This window comes from Symphalangus syndactylus, chromosome 9 (assembly GCF_028878055.3).
Source record: "Symphalangus syndactylus isolate Jambi chromosome 9, NHGRI_mSymSyn1-v2.1_pri, whole genome shotgun sequence".
Classification (NCBI taxonomy): domain Eukaryota; kingdom Metazoa; phylum Chordata; class Mammalia; order Primates; family Hylobatidae; genus Symphalangus; species Symphalangus syndactylus.
The window spans coordinates 99344029-99359609 of record NC_072431.2 but is presented as its reverse complement, the minus strand read 5'-3'; the positions used below and the strand labels follow the sequence as shown (position 1 = coordinate 99359609).

Sequence of the window (15581 nt, the reverse complement as noted above, 5' to 3'; positions counted from 1 at the left end):
CTAGGGGCTTCCTCCACAGCCAGAGCCTTCCAGCTCACACAGCCTCCATCTTCCATTTCCACAGCACCTCCTCCCCTGCCGAGGAGCACCTGATCCTCAAAGTTCATGTTAGGGGCCGGCAGCAGGGAATAGTTACCCTCATGTTGCAGACAGAGGAACTAAGGCCCAGAGAAGGAAAATGGCACCACCTAAGATGACCCAGCAGTCAGTGGCTGAGCAAAACCCTGAGCTAGGGTGCCCAGACTTCCAAGCTGGGACCCCTCCAGACTGGCCGGGAGTGTGGAGGAGTGGCTCGTCCTTGTGGTTGGGGAGGAGGTGGTGGTGGGCAGGAAGTTCCCAGGATCCGTGAGCTGTGCTGCTAGCTGGGGTGCCAGTGTGGTAGGGAGTACTTTGGGGACTGGGCAGGGCTCTGGGGGTGCACAGCATCTTAGCATCAGGAGAGACCCTAGGGAGTGTGTTCAGCTCAGCCCACCACATTCTGTGGACTGCCAAGTGGCCAGCACCACATCGATCCCTAGGAATGCAGACGTGAAGAAGACGGGGATGCTGCCTGCAAAGGGCTCCCTGCAGGTGTCTCTGTGTAGCGTTCCTCTGGGTGTTTCCCAGGGCTGTAGCCCAGCCAGCCCTGCACATGACAGCTGCAGAAGCGTTTCTGGAGTTTGGCCCTCAAAGAAACTGTGTGCTGGATCCCCGGCTGACAGATGTGAGTGCTAAGACATGGAAATAGCTGTGACTTTCCTGTGGACACACGATGAAGCTGTGACGGAGCCAGCCCTAGAGGCCAAGGCTCTCTGAATGGCAGACGTGGGGGTGGGCCCTGCACCTATGATAGGGTCTCCCACTTTCTGAGCCAGGCTGCTGTGCTCTCCAGACAGCCCCACCCAGCACCCTTGCCTGAGCTTTTAGTCTCTTTTGGATCCAACTCAGAATGTACTGCATCAGCCAGTCTAGGTTCATCCATTCTTCCTGACTTAATTTATTTTCCCTTTTCCCTAGTTGTCCTGACTTTTCAGAGATTCTGGCATCTTTCTTTCTCCCACCCCGTCTCTGGCTTTCCTGCACTATTTGTTCTTTTTCTTTTCCATGAGTCCTTTTGTGCAGAGCCATTGAAGGTTTGGGGAAAGCCTTTTCCCTAGACCCATCTCCTTCAAGAGCCCTCCAGGGCCGGTCCTCCCCCAAGCTGCTCCTTGATCTGCCCTCCCCGACCCCCATCAGAGCCACACAACTTCACCAGGTGCAGGGTTTCCCAGTGAACTTGTCACTAAATGGTCTTTGGAATACTTTCAAAAAATCCTTAAAAAAAATCAGAGGAGTCTGTGTTTACCATGGAAACATCTAGGGTCCAAGAGGGACAGGAACAATCTTGAAGCTAAAGAAAGCAGGGCTGCAGAGCAGAACTTCAGAATTTGGGGTGAAGGTTTACGCTTGGCATGTAGGAGGCAACAGCTGAAGTTGGGGGGGTCTCCTGGACCCTGATTTCTGTGGTTTACCCAAGCCAAGGTTGAGGGGTCACTGGCCGTAGGAGAGAATAACCAATTATTATTATTATTATTTTTGAGACAGAGTCTTGCTCTGCTGCCCAGGCTGAAGTACAGTGGTGCGATCTTGGCTCACTGCAACCTCTGCCTCCTGGGTTCAAGTGATTCTCCTGCCTCAGCCTCCCAAGTAGCTGGGACTGCAAGCACCTGCAACTATGCCTAGCTAATTTTTTGTATTTTAGTAGAGACGGGGTCTCACCATGTTGCCCAGGCTGGTCTCAAACTCCTGAACTCAGCCGATCCACCTGCCTCGACCTCCCAAAGTGCTGGGATTACAGGCGTGAGCCACTGCACCCAGCCTGAGACTAACCAACTTTTCAGCTAGGAAAAGGTACATAATAAATTTGAAGAATAGAATAGGTACCATTTCTGTATACCCAGTTAAGCTATTTTAATTATTGAGAAAAACATACTTATTTGAGTCTGTCTCTTTGTATGACTGTGAAACAGACTTTTGACATTCATTGAGGAATCATGAAGAAACTTCTCAGATAGATGAATACCTCCTAACAGTGCTTCTCAAGCTTTGGCATGCATGTGGATCCCCCAGGGATCTAGTTAAAATGCAGATTCTGACCACAGGTCTGAGGTGGCACCTGGGATTCTGCATTTCTAAGAAGCTCTCAGGTGGTGTTGGTGTTGATGGTCTGGGGACCGCAGTCTGAGTAGCAAAGCATCAAACTAAACCTCAGCATTCCTCTTCTGGAAAAGGGGATCTGTAGTGCCCACCTCACAGTGTGGTGTGACTTGAATGGTGCTGTTTATTGAATGAGAACCCCAAACCCATTATGCACAGATGCGGAGGGGACCTGGGCTTGCCCCATCTTGGAAATGTGTGACACAAATTCTGGCCTCAGCAAAATGACACGACACCACCTGTCAGGTACCTTCAGGCTTACTCTTAAAGAGCTGGAATCACACAAGGCAGATCCTGAATGCCAAGGGTGTGGTCTCTGTAGCTGTCCTCATTTGCATCAGGTCCAATCTGATTTATTAATTCATTGACCAGCACCGGGAACCTCAGAGCCATGTGGTACCTGAGGAGAGTTAGTCAAGTAGCAACTCTTTTGCAATCTGAGAAGATGATACAGCTCATCATCTATCTCTGACACATCTGTCAGAGAAGGGGAAAGTGTTCATGGTGTGTGTCAGCCCAAGTCCAAGCAGGACCATGGTGGGCTGGAGACACGGAGAGTCAGCCTGAGACCTCCCTGAGGAGACAGAAGTCCTGGGTCCACCCAGGAGAATGTAGAGCGAGACTGCAGCCTGGACCCCCCTCCTTGAGGTGGTTTGTTTCTGCAAGCCATGGGGCAGCGCCCAAAGGTGCTCCTCTCAGTCTTCAGCCCCTGCCCATTGAACTTTTATGAAGAAGTCCAGCCCAACACTGTCCCCTAGAACTCCCTGCAGTGATGGGAATGTCCTATGTCTGTGCTGTCCGATATGATAACCACTAGCTCCACGTGGCTGCTGAGCCCTTAAAATGTGGCCAGAACAACTGAGGATGTGGGTTTTTAATTTGAATAATTTAAATTCAAATAGCCACATATGGGTAGTGGCTATCGTATTGGAATAGTTTAGGTCTGGATGAATTAACAATTCATTCAATCTGACTTACCTCTGTCCCCTATGTATGTGCTGATTCTGAGTTGCTGGGGGGGCTCAGAGGGAGGAAGCTATGGACCAGAGGAGAGGGAGAGGGTAGAGGGGAAAGACCAGTGGACGGACACCCAAATTGACCTTCACAGCCAAGCCCAGAACTGGCCTGATGTGAGGCTCAGGTTGCCTGTGCTAGGCAGTGCAGAAGATCCGCAGTGTGAGTTTCCAGCTCTCATCTTGTTGAGTGGGACCTCAACGAGGCGGCACTCTAAGCTTGGAGCCAACTCTGTAGGCAGCCTCTGGCTCCCCGTGTGAGACCTATCCCAGGCCACCTTCTGAATACACACCTTCCCTCTAAGTCCACCCACCTATCAGTGGTCCCAGTGTGAGTGTTCGTGCGTGTGTGCGTGTGCGGCCATGCACACTCATGTCCACATATAGGCGTGCATTTCTCTGTCCAGAGCTGCCCATGTCTTGGGCCTTGGCTCCCTCATTCTCCTCCACATGACTGCCCTGGCCCTGTCTCCATACCCTCCTCCTTTCTGCCTTCCCTGTAAACTGAGTTTCTTCACTGCCTGGTGCCCCCCAGCTGACAGAAGTGCTAATCTTGTCACACCCAGCAGCTGCGTGCAGAAATGCTACTGCAAGCCACAGCGGGCTCAGCAGCACTCTTGCAAGATGTCAGAACTGTCCACCATTACTCTGTAAGTGTGCGTGGCCGAGGCTGTGGCCGGGAATCCTGGAGGGGTGGGGGACGCATGCTGCCGCTGCCGCTGCTGGAGGAGAGTGGAGAGCCAGCCTCTGCCTCCCAGCCCCAACCTATTCCCGGCTGTTGCATGTTGGTGTCTGTGTGTCTTGTGAGTTCTCTGCAGCCTCGTGGTCATGGGGTGGGTGGGCAGGGTGTGGGGATGGATCTACGGCCATTGTGGGTGCTTCCTGAGGAGGCAGCACCCCCATATTCTCTGCCGCTGCTGCCTGGTGTGTGGCCTTCCTTGGTCCCCAAATTCTCTGAGCTTCAGTGTTTACAACTGCCAAATTATTTCCGAGAGTCTTAGAGCCTGAGTTCATATAGAGCTTCCCCCACACAGGGCAGGGAACTTCACTCCACTGTCCATAGCACTTTGTGTGTGAGTCAGCATGAACTCACTTAATCCCCACAACAACTCTATGAGTTGGGTCCTGGTATCATCACCATTTTACAGATGAGAAAACCGAAGTGCTGAGAGATGAAGTAACTCACTCAAGGACCCCTAATTGACAGAGGGAGGATTTGAACCCAGAGAATCCTAAGCACTTTGCCCCAAGGAGTCTCTGGCTGGAATATCAGATTTATTCAATTTGGACAGCCCTTTTACTTAGGGTGCCATTGCCCCCCTGGGCAGCCCACTGTAATTTGGGCATCTCTGATGCCCTTCTTGGTATTTTAGGACTCTTCTGCCCATTGCTGGCTCCTCAGGGCAGGAGGACAGAGGCCTAGGCCCCGTGTCATTATGGGTAGTGGCTCACATCATATGTTTCTGTTGCAAGACCTCGGTTAGCTTAGAAGCCCCAGAACCCTGGGCTCTAGAGACCCCTTGTCTGTCCCTACTGCCCCATTTGCCAAAGTGGCCACTGGGATGCCGTGGCTCCCCAGCAGAAGTCCCTGACTGTTCTGGGGCTGCTGTGGGGCTGCTGGGGAGGGAAGGTGTTGCCCTTGAACTGTGCTGTGGGATGCCCTCACTACCATCACTGCATCCACCTTGTGGCTGGGAAAGGCCTGAAGGGTCACTGTTTCTCATACTCCAAATCCATCCCATGTAATTCCACCACAGAAGCTGGAGAGATTTGACTTCTTGGTTTCCAGGGCCCTTTTCAGACTACAGGGACAAGTACTTGGAAATGGTCCCACCTATGGGAACAGATGCCAGGAGGAGGAAGGCAGGGGCCACAGGCATGTTCCAGGGTCAGTTTCCTTTCCTGGGCTCCTTCAATAGACATCTTTTAAAAAGTAGCCCCTATAGGTAGGGCCACAGAGGAATCCCCAAGACATTCATGTCCCTGTGTTTCTGGCCATCTTCCTCTGCATTCCTGACTTTCATTCCTTCTACAAGCACCCCCTGTTGCCTTTTGGTGCCAGGCATGGATAACCAGAGATGAACAAGACCCGAGTGCCCAAGAGAGAATTCAGTTTTGAGGATGCTGAGGCTCTCATGCTAGGCCTGTGTGCCACATGGATTTCTTCATGGAACAGGCAGCTCCCTGCCCCAGATAAATGAGGCACCACCCCCACCTTCAGGGAGTCACAGTCAGAGACAGACAGATAAGAGGAAGGCTGGAAGGATGGACTGGTCAGGATCGCATCTGGGCTCAGCAGGAAACTGCTCGGATCCTGTTGGCCTTTGTCTGTGAGCAGGGTGGGAAGGGGTGGACACCTACACTCATGGTCCTCTTCCTTTACGGGCTGAGCTCCCTCTGCCTGAAGATCTCCTCAGGCTGCTCCTCCTCACCCTGTGTCTCCTCCTTCCTTCCTTCTCCTCTCTCAGTGTAAGCTAGGAAGTCAAGGGCCTCACACAGACTCCAAGAGTTCGGCTTCTCTAGAGATCTGGAGCTCCCATGTTCAACAGAACATTCTCTCCCAGAAAGGCTGGATGAGGGAGAGAGGGACACATCGTGTAATTGCCTCAAATCAAACGACTGCCTCATGCCTGCTGTCCACCCCGGGGGACTTAGCTGTGCCGGGAGCTGGGGAGGCTGATCCTCTGGAGGAGTCAGGCCAGGTGCAGCGTGGGGGCAGGCCGCATCTGCAGGGCAGAGCCGGACTCTCTGGGGAGACCCACAGGGAGCCAGTGTGCCCACTCTGGGTGAATGCTTGCGAGTGCCCCCTATAGAGCAGGACCCACAAGTGCACATGGTCCCAGTGTCCTAGCTGTGGGCTTCCGTGACCCTGCGCCTTCAGAACAGAGCCCCACCCTGCTGTCAGCCTAGTGCCAGAGGCAGGCAGGGGAACTCCAGGAGAGCTGCCTCAGGAAGCACTGCAGTCCTCCGGCCCTTCCTCCCCTGCCTGGCCCACTTCAGAGCATTCTCTTCCACCTTTGACTCAGTTTCCCAGCAGCAGGTTCCCCCTGCCCAGCTGGAGATTGCCGATGCCCAGGGTCAGTAAGTTCCTCCTAGAATCCCTCCCAAGTTTCTTCCTCTGTGGTCCATTCACTGAGCCTTTCCTCCCTCCCTGTCATCAGCACCTCCCCATCACTTGGTGAGTGTCCGGGCTAGCCCCAGACTCTGAAAAGCCAACTGTCTCTGTGGCCCATCAAGGGTTGCTTCTTTCAGGCACAAAGAGCTTTCTTCCAGAACAGGAGAGCGGCTGCTCTGCCTGAGGACCCCGCATTTCCCTTAAGCTTCTCAGTCCGATCCCTGTGTTTTGCCCTGACTTTGCTTTTCCAGAGGGTTTTGCACGTCACACAAGGGGTTCCTGTAAATGGTGTGCACATTTTTGGTGGTTCTACAGGCTATTGACTGGATGCCCTGCAGACTGGGGATGTCTCCCCACAATATCCCAGAGAGTCCTGGCAGCCCAGGCCACTTGCACTGGGAGAGAATGCTGAGGGGTCTATGGACATGGGCCCCAGCTTGGAGGGAGAATAAGGGAATGGGGCTGAGTTCTCTGCCCTCCGTGGCTCTGGCCCCGAGCCCTGGAAGTCCCCAGAGCAGATGTTTTGCTTTCTCCTGACAGGCGGCTGGCCCGGTCTACCCTGCTGCTCATCCCACTATTCGGAATCCACTACACGGTATTCGCCTTCTCCCCAGAGAATGTCAGCAAAAGGGAAAGACTCGTGTTTGAGCTGGGGCTGGGCTCCTTCCAGGTAGGTGTGGTGCATGGGGAGGGCAGAACTCACTGGGAGCCAGGGCCTGGCTGCTCACCTGCAAGTGGTGCTGGAGCCTCTTTAATCTAGACTGTGAAGTGAGTGCTAGAGTAGAGGTGATGAGGGAGCCCTGTCTGCTGTCTACCCTTAGGGCTCCTGTAAGAAGACACACTGGTGTCTGCCCATCACTGCATCTGAGTATCCTGAGCCAGCTTCCCCCACTCCTGGACCCCACCCTGGGTGACCTGAGATGGCATCTCCCAGCAGCCTGGGGTGCAGGGTAGAGTGTCCTCAAGAGCCCAATGTGTCCACATCCTGCCTTCAGCTTTTTAGGTCATGTACCCCTTGAGTTCTATCTTACCTATGTCTAGGTCCCCAGCACAGGGCCTGGCCACAGAGAGCCCAGTGAGCTGCACAAATGCATGAGCAAACAGACATCAATGAGTGGGGGGATGAGAGGGCGAACAGAATGCTGCCTTAGTGCCTGGAGGAAGGACTGGATGGACTGGAAATGAGTAAGGGGCTAGGTGAATCACCAGGAGGAAATGAGCAGGCAGGAGAAGCAGTGGGTGGATGAAGGCAGGGGCAGCTCCCTGGAGTGTCTGGGGATAGAGCACCTCTCCCTAAGCCAGCTGTTTGAATTAGGATTTGGTCTCGATGGTCAGAAAGTTACTCTCCATATCTGACTTGACCTCCTCCACCATTTTAATTCAAGGCCATTTAACCTGGCCCAGGTTCTTAGTCTGGTGAGACTGACCATGGGTCGCACCTGAGACTGGCCTCATGGGCTCATAGACAAAGCCCTGGCCTAGGAGTGAGAGCCCAGGGCTCTTGTCTCTGTGCTCGCTGACCGGTTCTGGGGTCCTTGAGCTATCATTCTTCCAGCACCTTCAAGCGACAGCACAGGGCACAGGTATTGCAAGGAACTAATTTGCAGCATTCAAGAAAATGCTTCTGCTTTTTTGGTGTAGATTTAAAGAATATATAGAGAATAGCTAAGTGCATATGCTGTGCCAAGTACTCGCTCTGCGTGGTGTTCTGCATTGCTGTATATGATAGTATCTGGCCCAAGGAGGGCAGATTGGGGAGATGATGGTGGACAAGGATGGCACAGGTCTGTTCTGTCCTGGAGGGGTCCTGCCCTCAAAAGCCTGCAGGATGGTTAGGAGCTAAGAGAAATTCTAGGGCATTCAGGGAAGGCTTCTTATAGGAAGTGGGATAAAGCTGGCCTTTGGGAATGGGAAGGATCTGACCAAGGGAATGTGAGATCCGAAGCTAGAATGTATCTGTGGGACAGGACTTGACCACCAGCCACGTGGCCTCATGGGTGTGCCCATCTTGGTAGAGTAGAACTGTCCCATCTTACCCCAGATCCCTGGTCAGGTGTCCCCATCCAGGTCATGGTATATTTCTGCTTCCTAGAGTGACCCCCTCCATGCCCCACACAGCATTTCAGAAAGTCCTTCGCTAGCATCCTCAGGCTTATTTTCTCTATTCCCAGGGCTTTGTGGTGGCTGTTCTCTACTGTTTTCTGAATGGTGAGGTAAGACCTTGGCCCTCTGGCTTCTTGGCAGTGGAAGTGGAGCTTTCTGGGGAGCAGACAGGGGAACCAACCACCTGTTGGCCACATGGGACTGACTCCCCAGAGAGGGCTCTGCCAGGCTCCCAGCACTGAGAGGAGGGGCTGGTCACACAGCTCCTGGCATTGTGTGGTGCCAGGACCTCCTGATACCCACACCCTGTGCTGGAATCTGCCCCACTTTGCCAGCTGTGCAGCTAAGGCCCCACCCGAAGAGCAAAGCTCCTGGTAAAAGCGTCGGCTCTGCTGAGCGCAGATCTGCCTGGGAGGGTCCTCTCCGTAAGACACTCCATGGTGAGGAGAAATTGACAATAAGGAAGGGTGGGGCACAGTACGTAGGACCTACAGGCCATGAGGCTGTGCTAGGCAGAGCTGCTGAGCCAGGAGCTGCCCAGCACTCAGGGTTGCCCTTAACTGGCCAGCCAGCCTGGCCCAAACTATCCCCTGGTAGAAGAGAGACTGTGAGAATTTGGAAGAGACCCCAGGGAGAGACCCGGAACCTTCTAGTAATACTCCATTGCCAGAGCTGTGGTTCGGGGGCTCCCTCTGTACCCTGTTGGGGTGAAGCTCTTGAGCATAACCCAAAACAGAGGTGCCAGGGCAGCAGTGGGGACTGAATGGCTAGGGTGGATTTAAGAGTAGGCGGGAGTCTTTGCACCAGTGCTTGGGTCTTAGCTGCATCACTTTGGCAGGCTCCTCCCTCTTTTGCATCTGAGCAACAAAGAGATTGGGCTCTGTGATCGCCCAGACCACCTACAGAAGGATCAGATTAGGACAGACAAAGAGAGGCAGAAAGAGCCCTGCAGGTAGTGGCCAGGAGAGCTTCGAAGTGGGTGTGTATGTAGCTTGTTCAGAGCTTGCAGTGGAAATAGGAGCTGGAACTGGAGAGGGTGGGTGTAGGTGCTGCTTCCAGTTGTGCAGTCTGTGCACTGCACAAAGGTGCTTGACTGAGAAGGCACATGGAGGCTGAGACTCAGCATGGCTCCCACTCACCATGCTAAGAGCTACGTGGGTGTGTGTTTTCCCAGAGGGGTGCATTATTTAATCGTTCTCAACCCTGACTGGGAAGCTATAAAAAATATGATGTCTGGGTCTTGTGCAGAGCTTTTGATACAGTTGTTCTGGGGTATGGCCTGGGCATCTGGAATTTTTAAAGCCCCCCAGGTAATTCTAATGTGTAGCCTACTCTTACTAGTCAGCCAAGAGTGGGGATCCTTTCCTGATCCGTCTGCCGTGTGGGGCTGCTTGTTAAAGGATTTCCTGAAGGACCCGATGGACTAGTCTCTGCCTGGCCTGAAAACAACAGGAAGCCGTTAGACGGCCTTGCTCAGAAAGTGGCAGGGGAAGGGGCTGTTCCGGTCAGCTCCTCAGAGGCGTCCCTGCCTATAGCTGCTAAAAGCCCCCACTGGAGACCTTGAGGGCCACAGGCTGCAACTGGGGAGTGGGGAGGGTGCTGAGGGTGGCAGTGCCAGCCTGAGAAGGGCCCCAGGCCAGGACAGGGCCTGGAGGCTGGAGAGGATGTCCATCTGGAAGTGACTGCCCAATTTGCTCCCTGCAGGTACAAGCGGAGATCAAGCGAAAATGGCGAAGCTGGAAGGTGAACCGTTACTTCGCTGTGGACTTCAAGCACCGACACCCGTCTCTGGCCAGCAGTGGGGTGAACGGGGGCACCCAGCTCTCCATCCTGAGCAAGAGCAGCTCCCAAATCCGCATGTCTGGCCTCCCTGCTGACAATCTGGCCACCTGAGCCATGCTCCCCTCCTCCTCCTCTCCTCCATCCACAGGCTGGGACTGCAGGCAGGTGCCAGCCCACGCATGTTTGCGCCTCTTCCCTCCCCTTGGGCAGGCCCTGGGCTGGAAGCTTGGCTCCTGAGTGGGGAGAAGGAGGCAGGGCACAGACTGGGATTGTCCTCTCCTTGTTTTGGTACTGGTCCCACCCACTGTGGTCCCCTGAGCCCTGACCCCAGACATGTAAATACTCCTCAAATTTGGAAAAGTTGTCCCATCCCTTCCCTCTTTGCCCCAGTGTCCCTGCTCACTTCCAGTCAGGTCTCAGCTTCACCCCACTGTGTCTTGGTCAGCCTCAGTGATGGCCTGACCCCAGCCGTGAGGCCTTGTGAGCTAAGGCTGAAGAGACCTTGCCTGTGGGAGCTGGGGTGGTACCTGCCCCAACAGCACCCCATCATCTGATTTTGGGTGTGATGCATGCCACCTCGAGTGTGCATGCCACCCTGGGGCTCTTCTCAGTCCTGAGCCCAAGTCCCTGAAGCCTAGCAGAGGGCCAGCTTGGGTGGCCAGAACACCCGTTGGTGCAGGCCTCCTGGCACTCGCCTGGCATCTTGGTGTCCGGGTACTCAGCTCCTGGGTCCCAGGGCAGTGGGACAGCTCCCAGGCTCTTCTCATCAGAGACTTCAGTTTGGGTGGGGAGTCTGCAGGTCAGGGAAGGTTCTGGTGCTTTTCATTTGATCCAAAAGGAGCTGAGAGCCAGAAATGTGGCTGTGATTGGGAAAGAGACAGAGTTTGGGAGACCCATGGAAGAAAACCTTCGCCATCTCCATTGTTTTACCCCCAGCTCAAGATGGACAGGGTTCTTCTGGTCACCTCCCTTCCACCTCTTCCACCCTCATGGATGCCTTCCAGAAGCTGTCTCCAACCATGCACACCACAGAGAGCCCTTAAGCCCTCCCCTCCCCATTTCCCCTAAGTCAAAGCCATGACTAGGATGTACCAGCCACCTGCCTCTGATGTCAGCGAATCCTGAAGCACCTGCACCCGAGTCTGGGGCCCAGGGCTTCCCGACCCCCACCCCCATAGATGATGAGGAGCCCCAGACACCAGCTCTTCGGGCCTGGACTCAACTATTGAAATCTCTCTGAGACCTCTGCAAAGATGTCCCTTATATGCCCTTGACCTTGACTCACCATGGGCTGCTGGGGTGTCGGGAGGAGAAGCTACACCCACCATGCCCATTAGCAGAGGCTGCTGCTGATGCGGCAGCTGCTCCCTACCACCCGCCCTGGCTCCCCAGCTGCAGGCTGCACACCCTCAGTCTGAGGATGTAAAGTAGGGCAGTGCCCAGCTGGGAAGGTAGAGGAAAGTGCTAGAGTACGTGGTCCGTGTGTGGCCTAGCTTATTCCATGTCAGCATTTGGTGTTACTCCTGTCCAAGTTCTGTTTGCAGACTTGTTTCATGATGATGCTCTGGAATGCTTGGGGACTTTGGGTGGAGGAGGATGTTACTTCATTTTATAAAGAGGAAGGGGTCTGGGGGACTTGGGAAAATGTTTCTGGAGAGGCTTTCAGAGTGGCTGGAAAAGGCTCTTGTTGCTGTAATTTAGAGAGGAGCTCTGTGTCCTTGGCCAGTCAAGTAAGTCCCTGGGTCTTTGGCAAAGGCAGAGGAAGAAAGGAGCTACCTGCCCTTTCCCGGGCATGCTTGGTGACTCAGATTGATCATGGAGTGTGCAGTGGCCCTTCTACCCTGCACCTGACCTCATGATCCCCTCCACCTGCACTGGTGTGTATTACTGAAGCAAGGGTCCTGTGACCATCTTGCATTTTGGGCACTGCTAGGGGATCTGGGCTGCTTGGAAGGAGCCATGGCCTGGGGTTCAGGGAACTAGACTCTATCCCAGTTGGGTTCAGACTGCTGTGACTGTGGACATGATGCTCCCTGTTCTGGGCTCCAGTTTTCCCATTTGTGAGATAAGGCAACTTCCAATGCTTCTCTAGGCCCTGCACTTAAGTGATTTTTCCAGTTCAAAGTCAAGGCAGGTAAAAGGGCATGCATCATTGTGCCTCATATCAGGTTTTGATGAATATATGTGGCTGTGTGTGTAGAGGGATGGACAGGATGCTGTTTATTTTCCCTTTCTTGGAAATGGACCTTCTGTCCCTTCCATTTGGACACCACAGTGGAAGCTGGTGGCCTGGAAAGAAGGATTAGGCCATGGACATTTGAACAGGTGCCTTGGGCATGATGTATAGATGCAGTCATATATACCTTGTTGGGGTGGGGTGCCACCTCCAGCGGCCAGCTCCAGATCCAAGGAGCAGCCCCCTGGGGATGGACCCCATTCATTCATCATCACTCCCAACAGCAGGTCTGTTTCATTGTGGAAGAAGAAACTTTGGCATTATAGAGACATCATCACAAAACAGTAAAAACAAAATCAACCCTGAACCCCATGCACTGTGCTGCTTCCTGAGCCTGGCCCTGCGTCCTCATAGAGGTGCCGGGTTCCTATTGGTTAGTTGGTTGTTTTTTCTGTCTGAATGAGTTTTTGCCAGTCTTGTGAGCAGATGTACCTGATGTATTCTCAATGTTCCAGGAGGTTCTGGCCTTCAGGGTCACAGGCAGTAGGGGGACAGCATAAGGTCTGTGTAAAACCCTTCCCTCTCTGACCCTCTGTTTTCAAATCTGTAAAATGGGCAATAAGACTAGATGATTTGTATATAGCCCAATGCATCTCTGGAACTCTGTCTAAACACCAGCCATCTACTTGGAATGGGCCCCAGGACTGTGGTATTTGCCTGGGCCAGGAAAGGATAAGAAATCCTGTCATGTGAGGACAGCTTGAGAGACTTGGGAAAAGTGGGGCTGGGGAGGAGCAGGCTTGTCAGACTCCACCCCTGTTGATGATCATTCCTGGGAAGGGGTTTCTCGTTCTGTGTAATCCTAAAGGACGAAACTCACCCATGGGAGGCTGAATTCTCCTTGGGATGAAGAAATTGCTCTTTCCCTGTCACGACTGTCCAGCCAGGGAGCAGGGAGGCAGTGTCAGGGAGAGACTCTCATCCTGGGGGAAATGGGATTCCAAGTCAAGGATGCTGAGGCTGTCAGGGAGCCAGAGAGGGGGCCCCAAGTATGGGATGTGGGTGGCTCTGTGGTTCAGTGGCTCTGTGGTGGTCCCTAGCACTGCAGACTTCATGACTCCCCACTTAAGTCCAAGCCACATTCTCTATCCCAGTGTGTAGCTCTGTCACCCTGCTTGACACATCCAGTGGCCTACAGTGACTCCTCTCTAACCCCACCCCCTCCAAGCTGGGTTCTTTGTGGAACAAGGACAGGGAGCTAGAGCCAAGCCTGAGGCTTGAGAGACACCTGCGTCTATAATCCCTGCCAAGGATGCCCACTCACCTCTCTCATCTGACCCTCACTCTTCGTGGAAGGGAAAGCTCAAAGGGACTCTCTCTCTCTCTTTTTTTTTTTTTTGAGTAGTACCCTTGCTCTCTTCATGGCCACTTCAAAGTGAAGCCAGCAAGTATTAATACTTTATCATTTAGTATTATCATAAAGTATTAATACTTTGTCGTAAAAGCCCTCCTTGAGCCCATGGACCATGGAAGTCAGCTAGAAGAGCCCTGAGCAAGGAGCAAGGACTTGGGCTTCCCCAAGCTTTGCTCCTGGCTTGTTTGACCTTGACTCATTCCCCATATGTCTTTGAGGAGGCTAACAAAATACTAAAGCTGGGAGGAAACTTGGAGATCTATAGGTCAAACCTCCCCATTGGGCTGATGAGAAAATACACGCGGGCCTAGCATGGTGCCTGCCACCATGGTGGGATCCAGTATGTTTTATACATCTGAATGAGTAAATGGCTCACCAATTTATGCACAGCCCTGCACATGAGCAGAATGTGACACTCAAAGCATCCATGCAGTACGCATGTAACCTTGCACAGGAGTGGGGCTCTGGTGACCAAAGGTTGTCCAGGACTCTATTGCAGGAGAAGCAATGGAGTCAACGTGGTGTGGGGAGACCTACTTTTTAACCTGGGCTTAGCCACCTGTTCTGGGATCCAGGGCTTACCTTCTTTGGGCCTCGGCCTCCTAATCTGGGTAATGGGGAGGACTTCATTGGCATTGTTAGTCCCACAGGCCAAGGATAAGGTTGAAATGAGATGGCTTGTTTGTGAAAAGATTTTGGAAACTACACAGATGTGGGCTTGTTATTGGGATGAAGACTGCTGGAAGGGACTCCTTGCTGTTTATCTACTGCTTTGAGCCCTCCTAAGTTAACCTTTGCCTCATTTGTAAAACCACCAGCATCAAGAGTAAGGGGAGGCCAGAGGGCTCAGATGGACACAGAATTCTAGCTTTACCTGCATCAGCTGATTCAGTTTTCTGTGGGGATCAGAGTGAGGATACTTCCATATGGGTGATAGCAGCCATGCCCCTGGGAGTCAACTTCAAGGATCTGGGACATTTTGGTGTGCCCATTCCTTCTTTTCCTGAACTCACAGTCTTGGGATGTTTCTGCACTTGGCTATGTGTGTCTTGTCTGATGTCTGTCTTCTGTAGCTTTGCCTCTGTCAGAGCTGGAGTGGTTCAGCCCCTGGCATCTCAGACATGGTTCCTGCCTCACTCGTGGGAGCTGGACCAGCCTGGGTTTCATCTCCCACAGGAAAGATAAGCCCCACAGACCTTACTGCTACCGCTCCTGCCATTAATGCTGTGCTCACAATCTTGTCCAGGATTTTAAGGATGTCAGACTGCTGTAGATGACTCAATAAATGTTTTGCCATTTTTCCTGGTGGCTGTAACTTGGCATAAGTGGAGGGAAGGGAGGAGAGGAGGGGGAAGGGGAGAGGACTACCCCCAAAACTTGATCATCCCAGAGTAATCCAGTGTATACAAGGCCCAGTGGCCTTTAAGATTCCAAAGGAGAAATACGAGAGAGGGCCTGAGTGAGCCTAGAATGGAACTCAAAAAGTAAATTAGAAGCCTTGGCCTTAAAAGATCTCCAGGGATCATGGAAACTGAGTGGAATCATGGCCTTCCTATTGTACCTTGGGAGTACCTACCAGATATCCCAAAACATTGACTGCAGAAAGCATTTCATCCCGGGTAACTACAGGTATATATCCTTGGCTTCCAGGATCCCATCCCCTAATACTTCTGGATATTCCAAACCATCAGTCCCAGCCAAACCAGATAACCAATTCAAGGTAACCCTCATTTCCTGGAGGTTCTGTTGATTGTCACAATCCCAGTGTCCATTTTCATATTGGTCATAATGTTCGTTTTTAGC

General features: G+C 52.9%; 1 protein-coding gene across 5 annotated transcripts in view; it reads left to right on the top strand.

The window, feature by feature from the left end:
• The window catches only part of ADCYAP1R1 (ADCYAP receptor type I), a 59348-nt gene extending 44268 nt beyond the window's left edge, over positions 1 to 15080 (top strand). For 3 of the 5 annotated variants that reach the window (XM_063609700.1, XM_055293508.2, XM_055293507.2), the window contains 3 exons: positions 6844 to 6973; positions 8475 to 8516; positions 10111 to 15080. In XM_063609700.1, coding sequence (XP_063465770.1) covers positions 6844 to 6973; positions 8475 to 8516; positions 10111 to 10299 — 361 coding nt within the window. In that variant the 3' untranslated portion in view covers positions 10300 to 15080. Of the gene's footprint in view, positions 1 to 3754; positions 3839 to 6843; positions 6974 to 8474; positions 8517 to 10110 lie in introns of all 5 variants that reach the window. The other 2 variants (XM_055293506.2, XM_055293505.2) reach the window with 2 other exon arrangements.
• Positions 15081 to 15581: the final 501 nt, after the last annotated feature.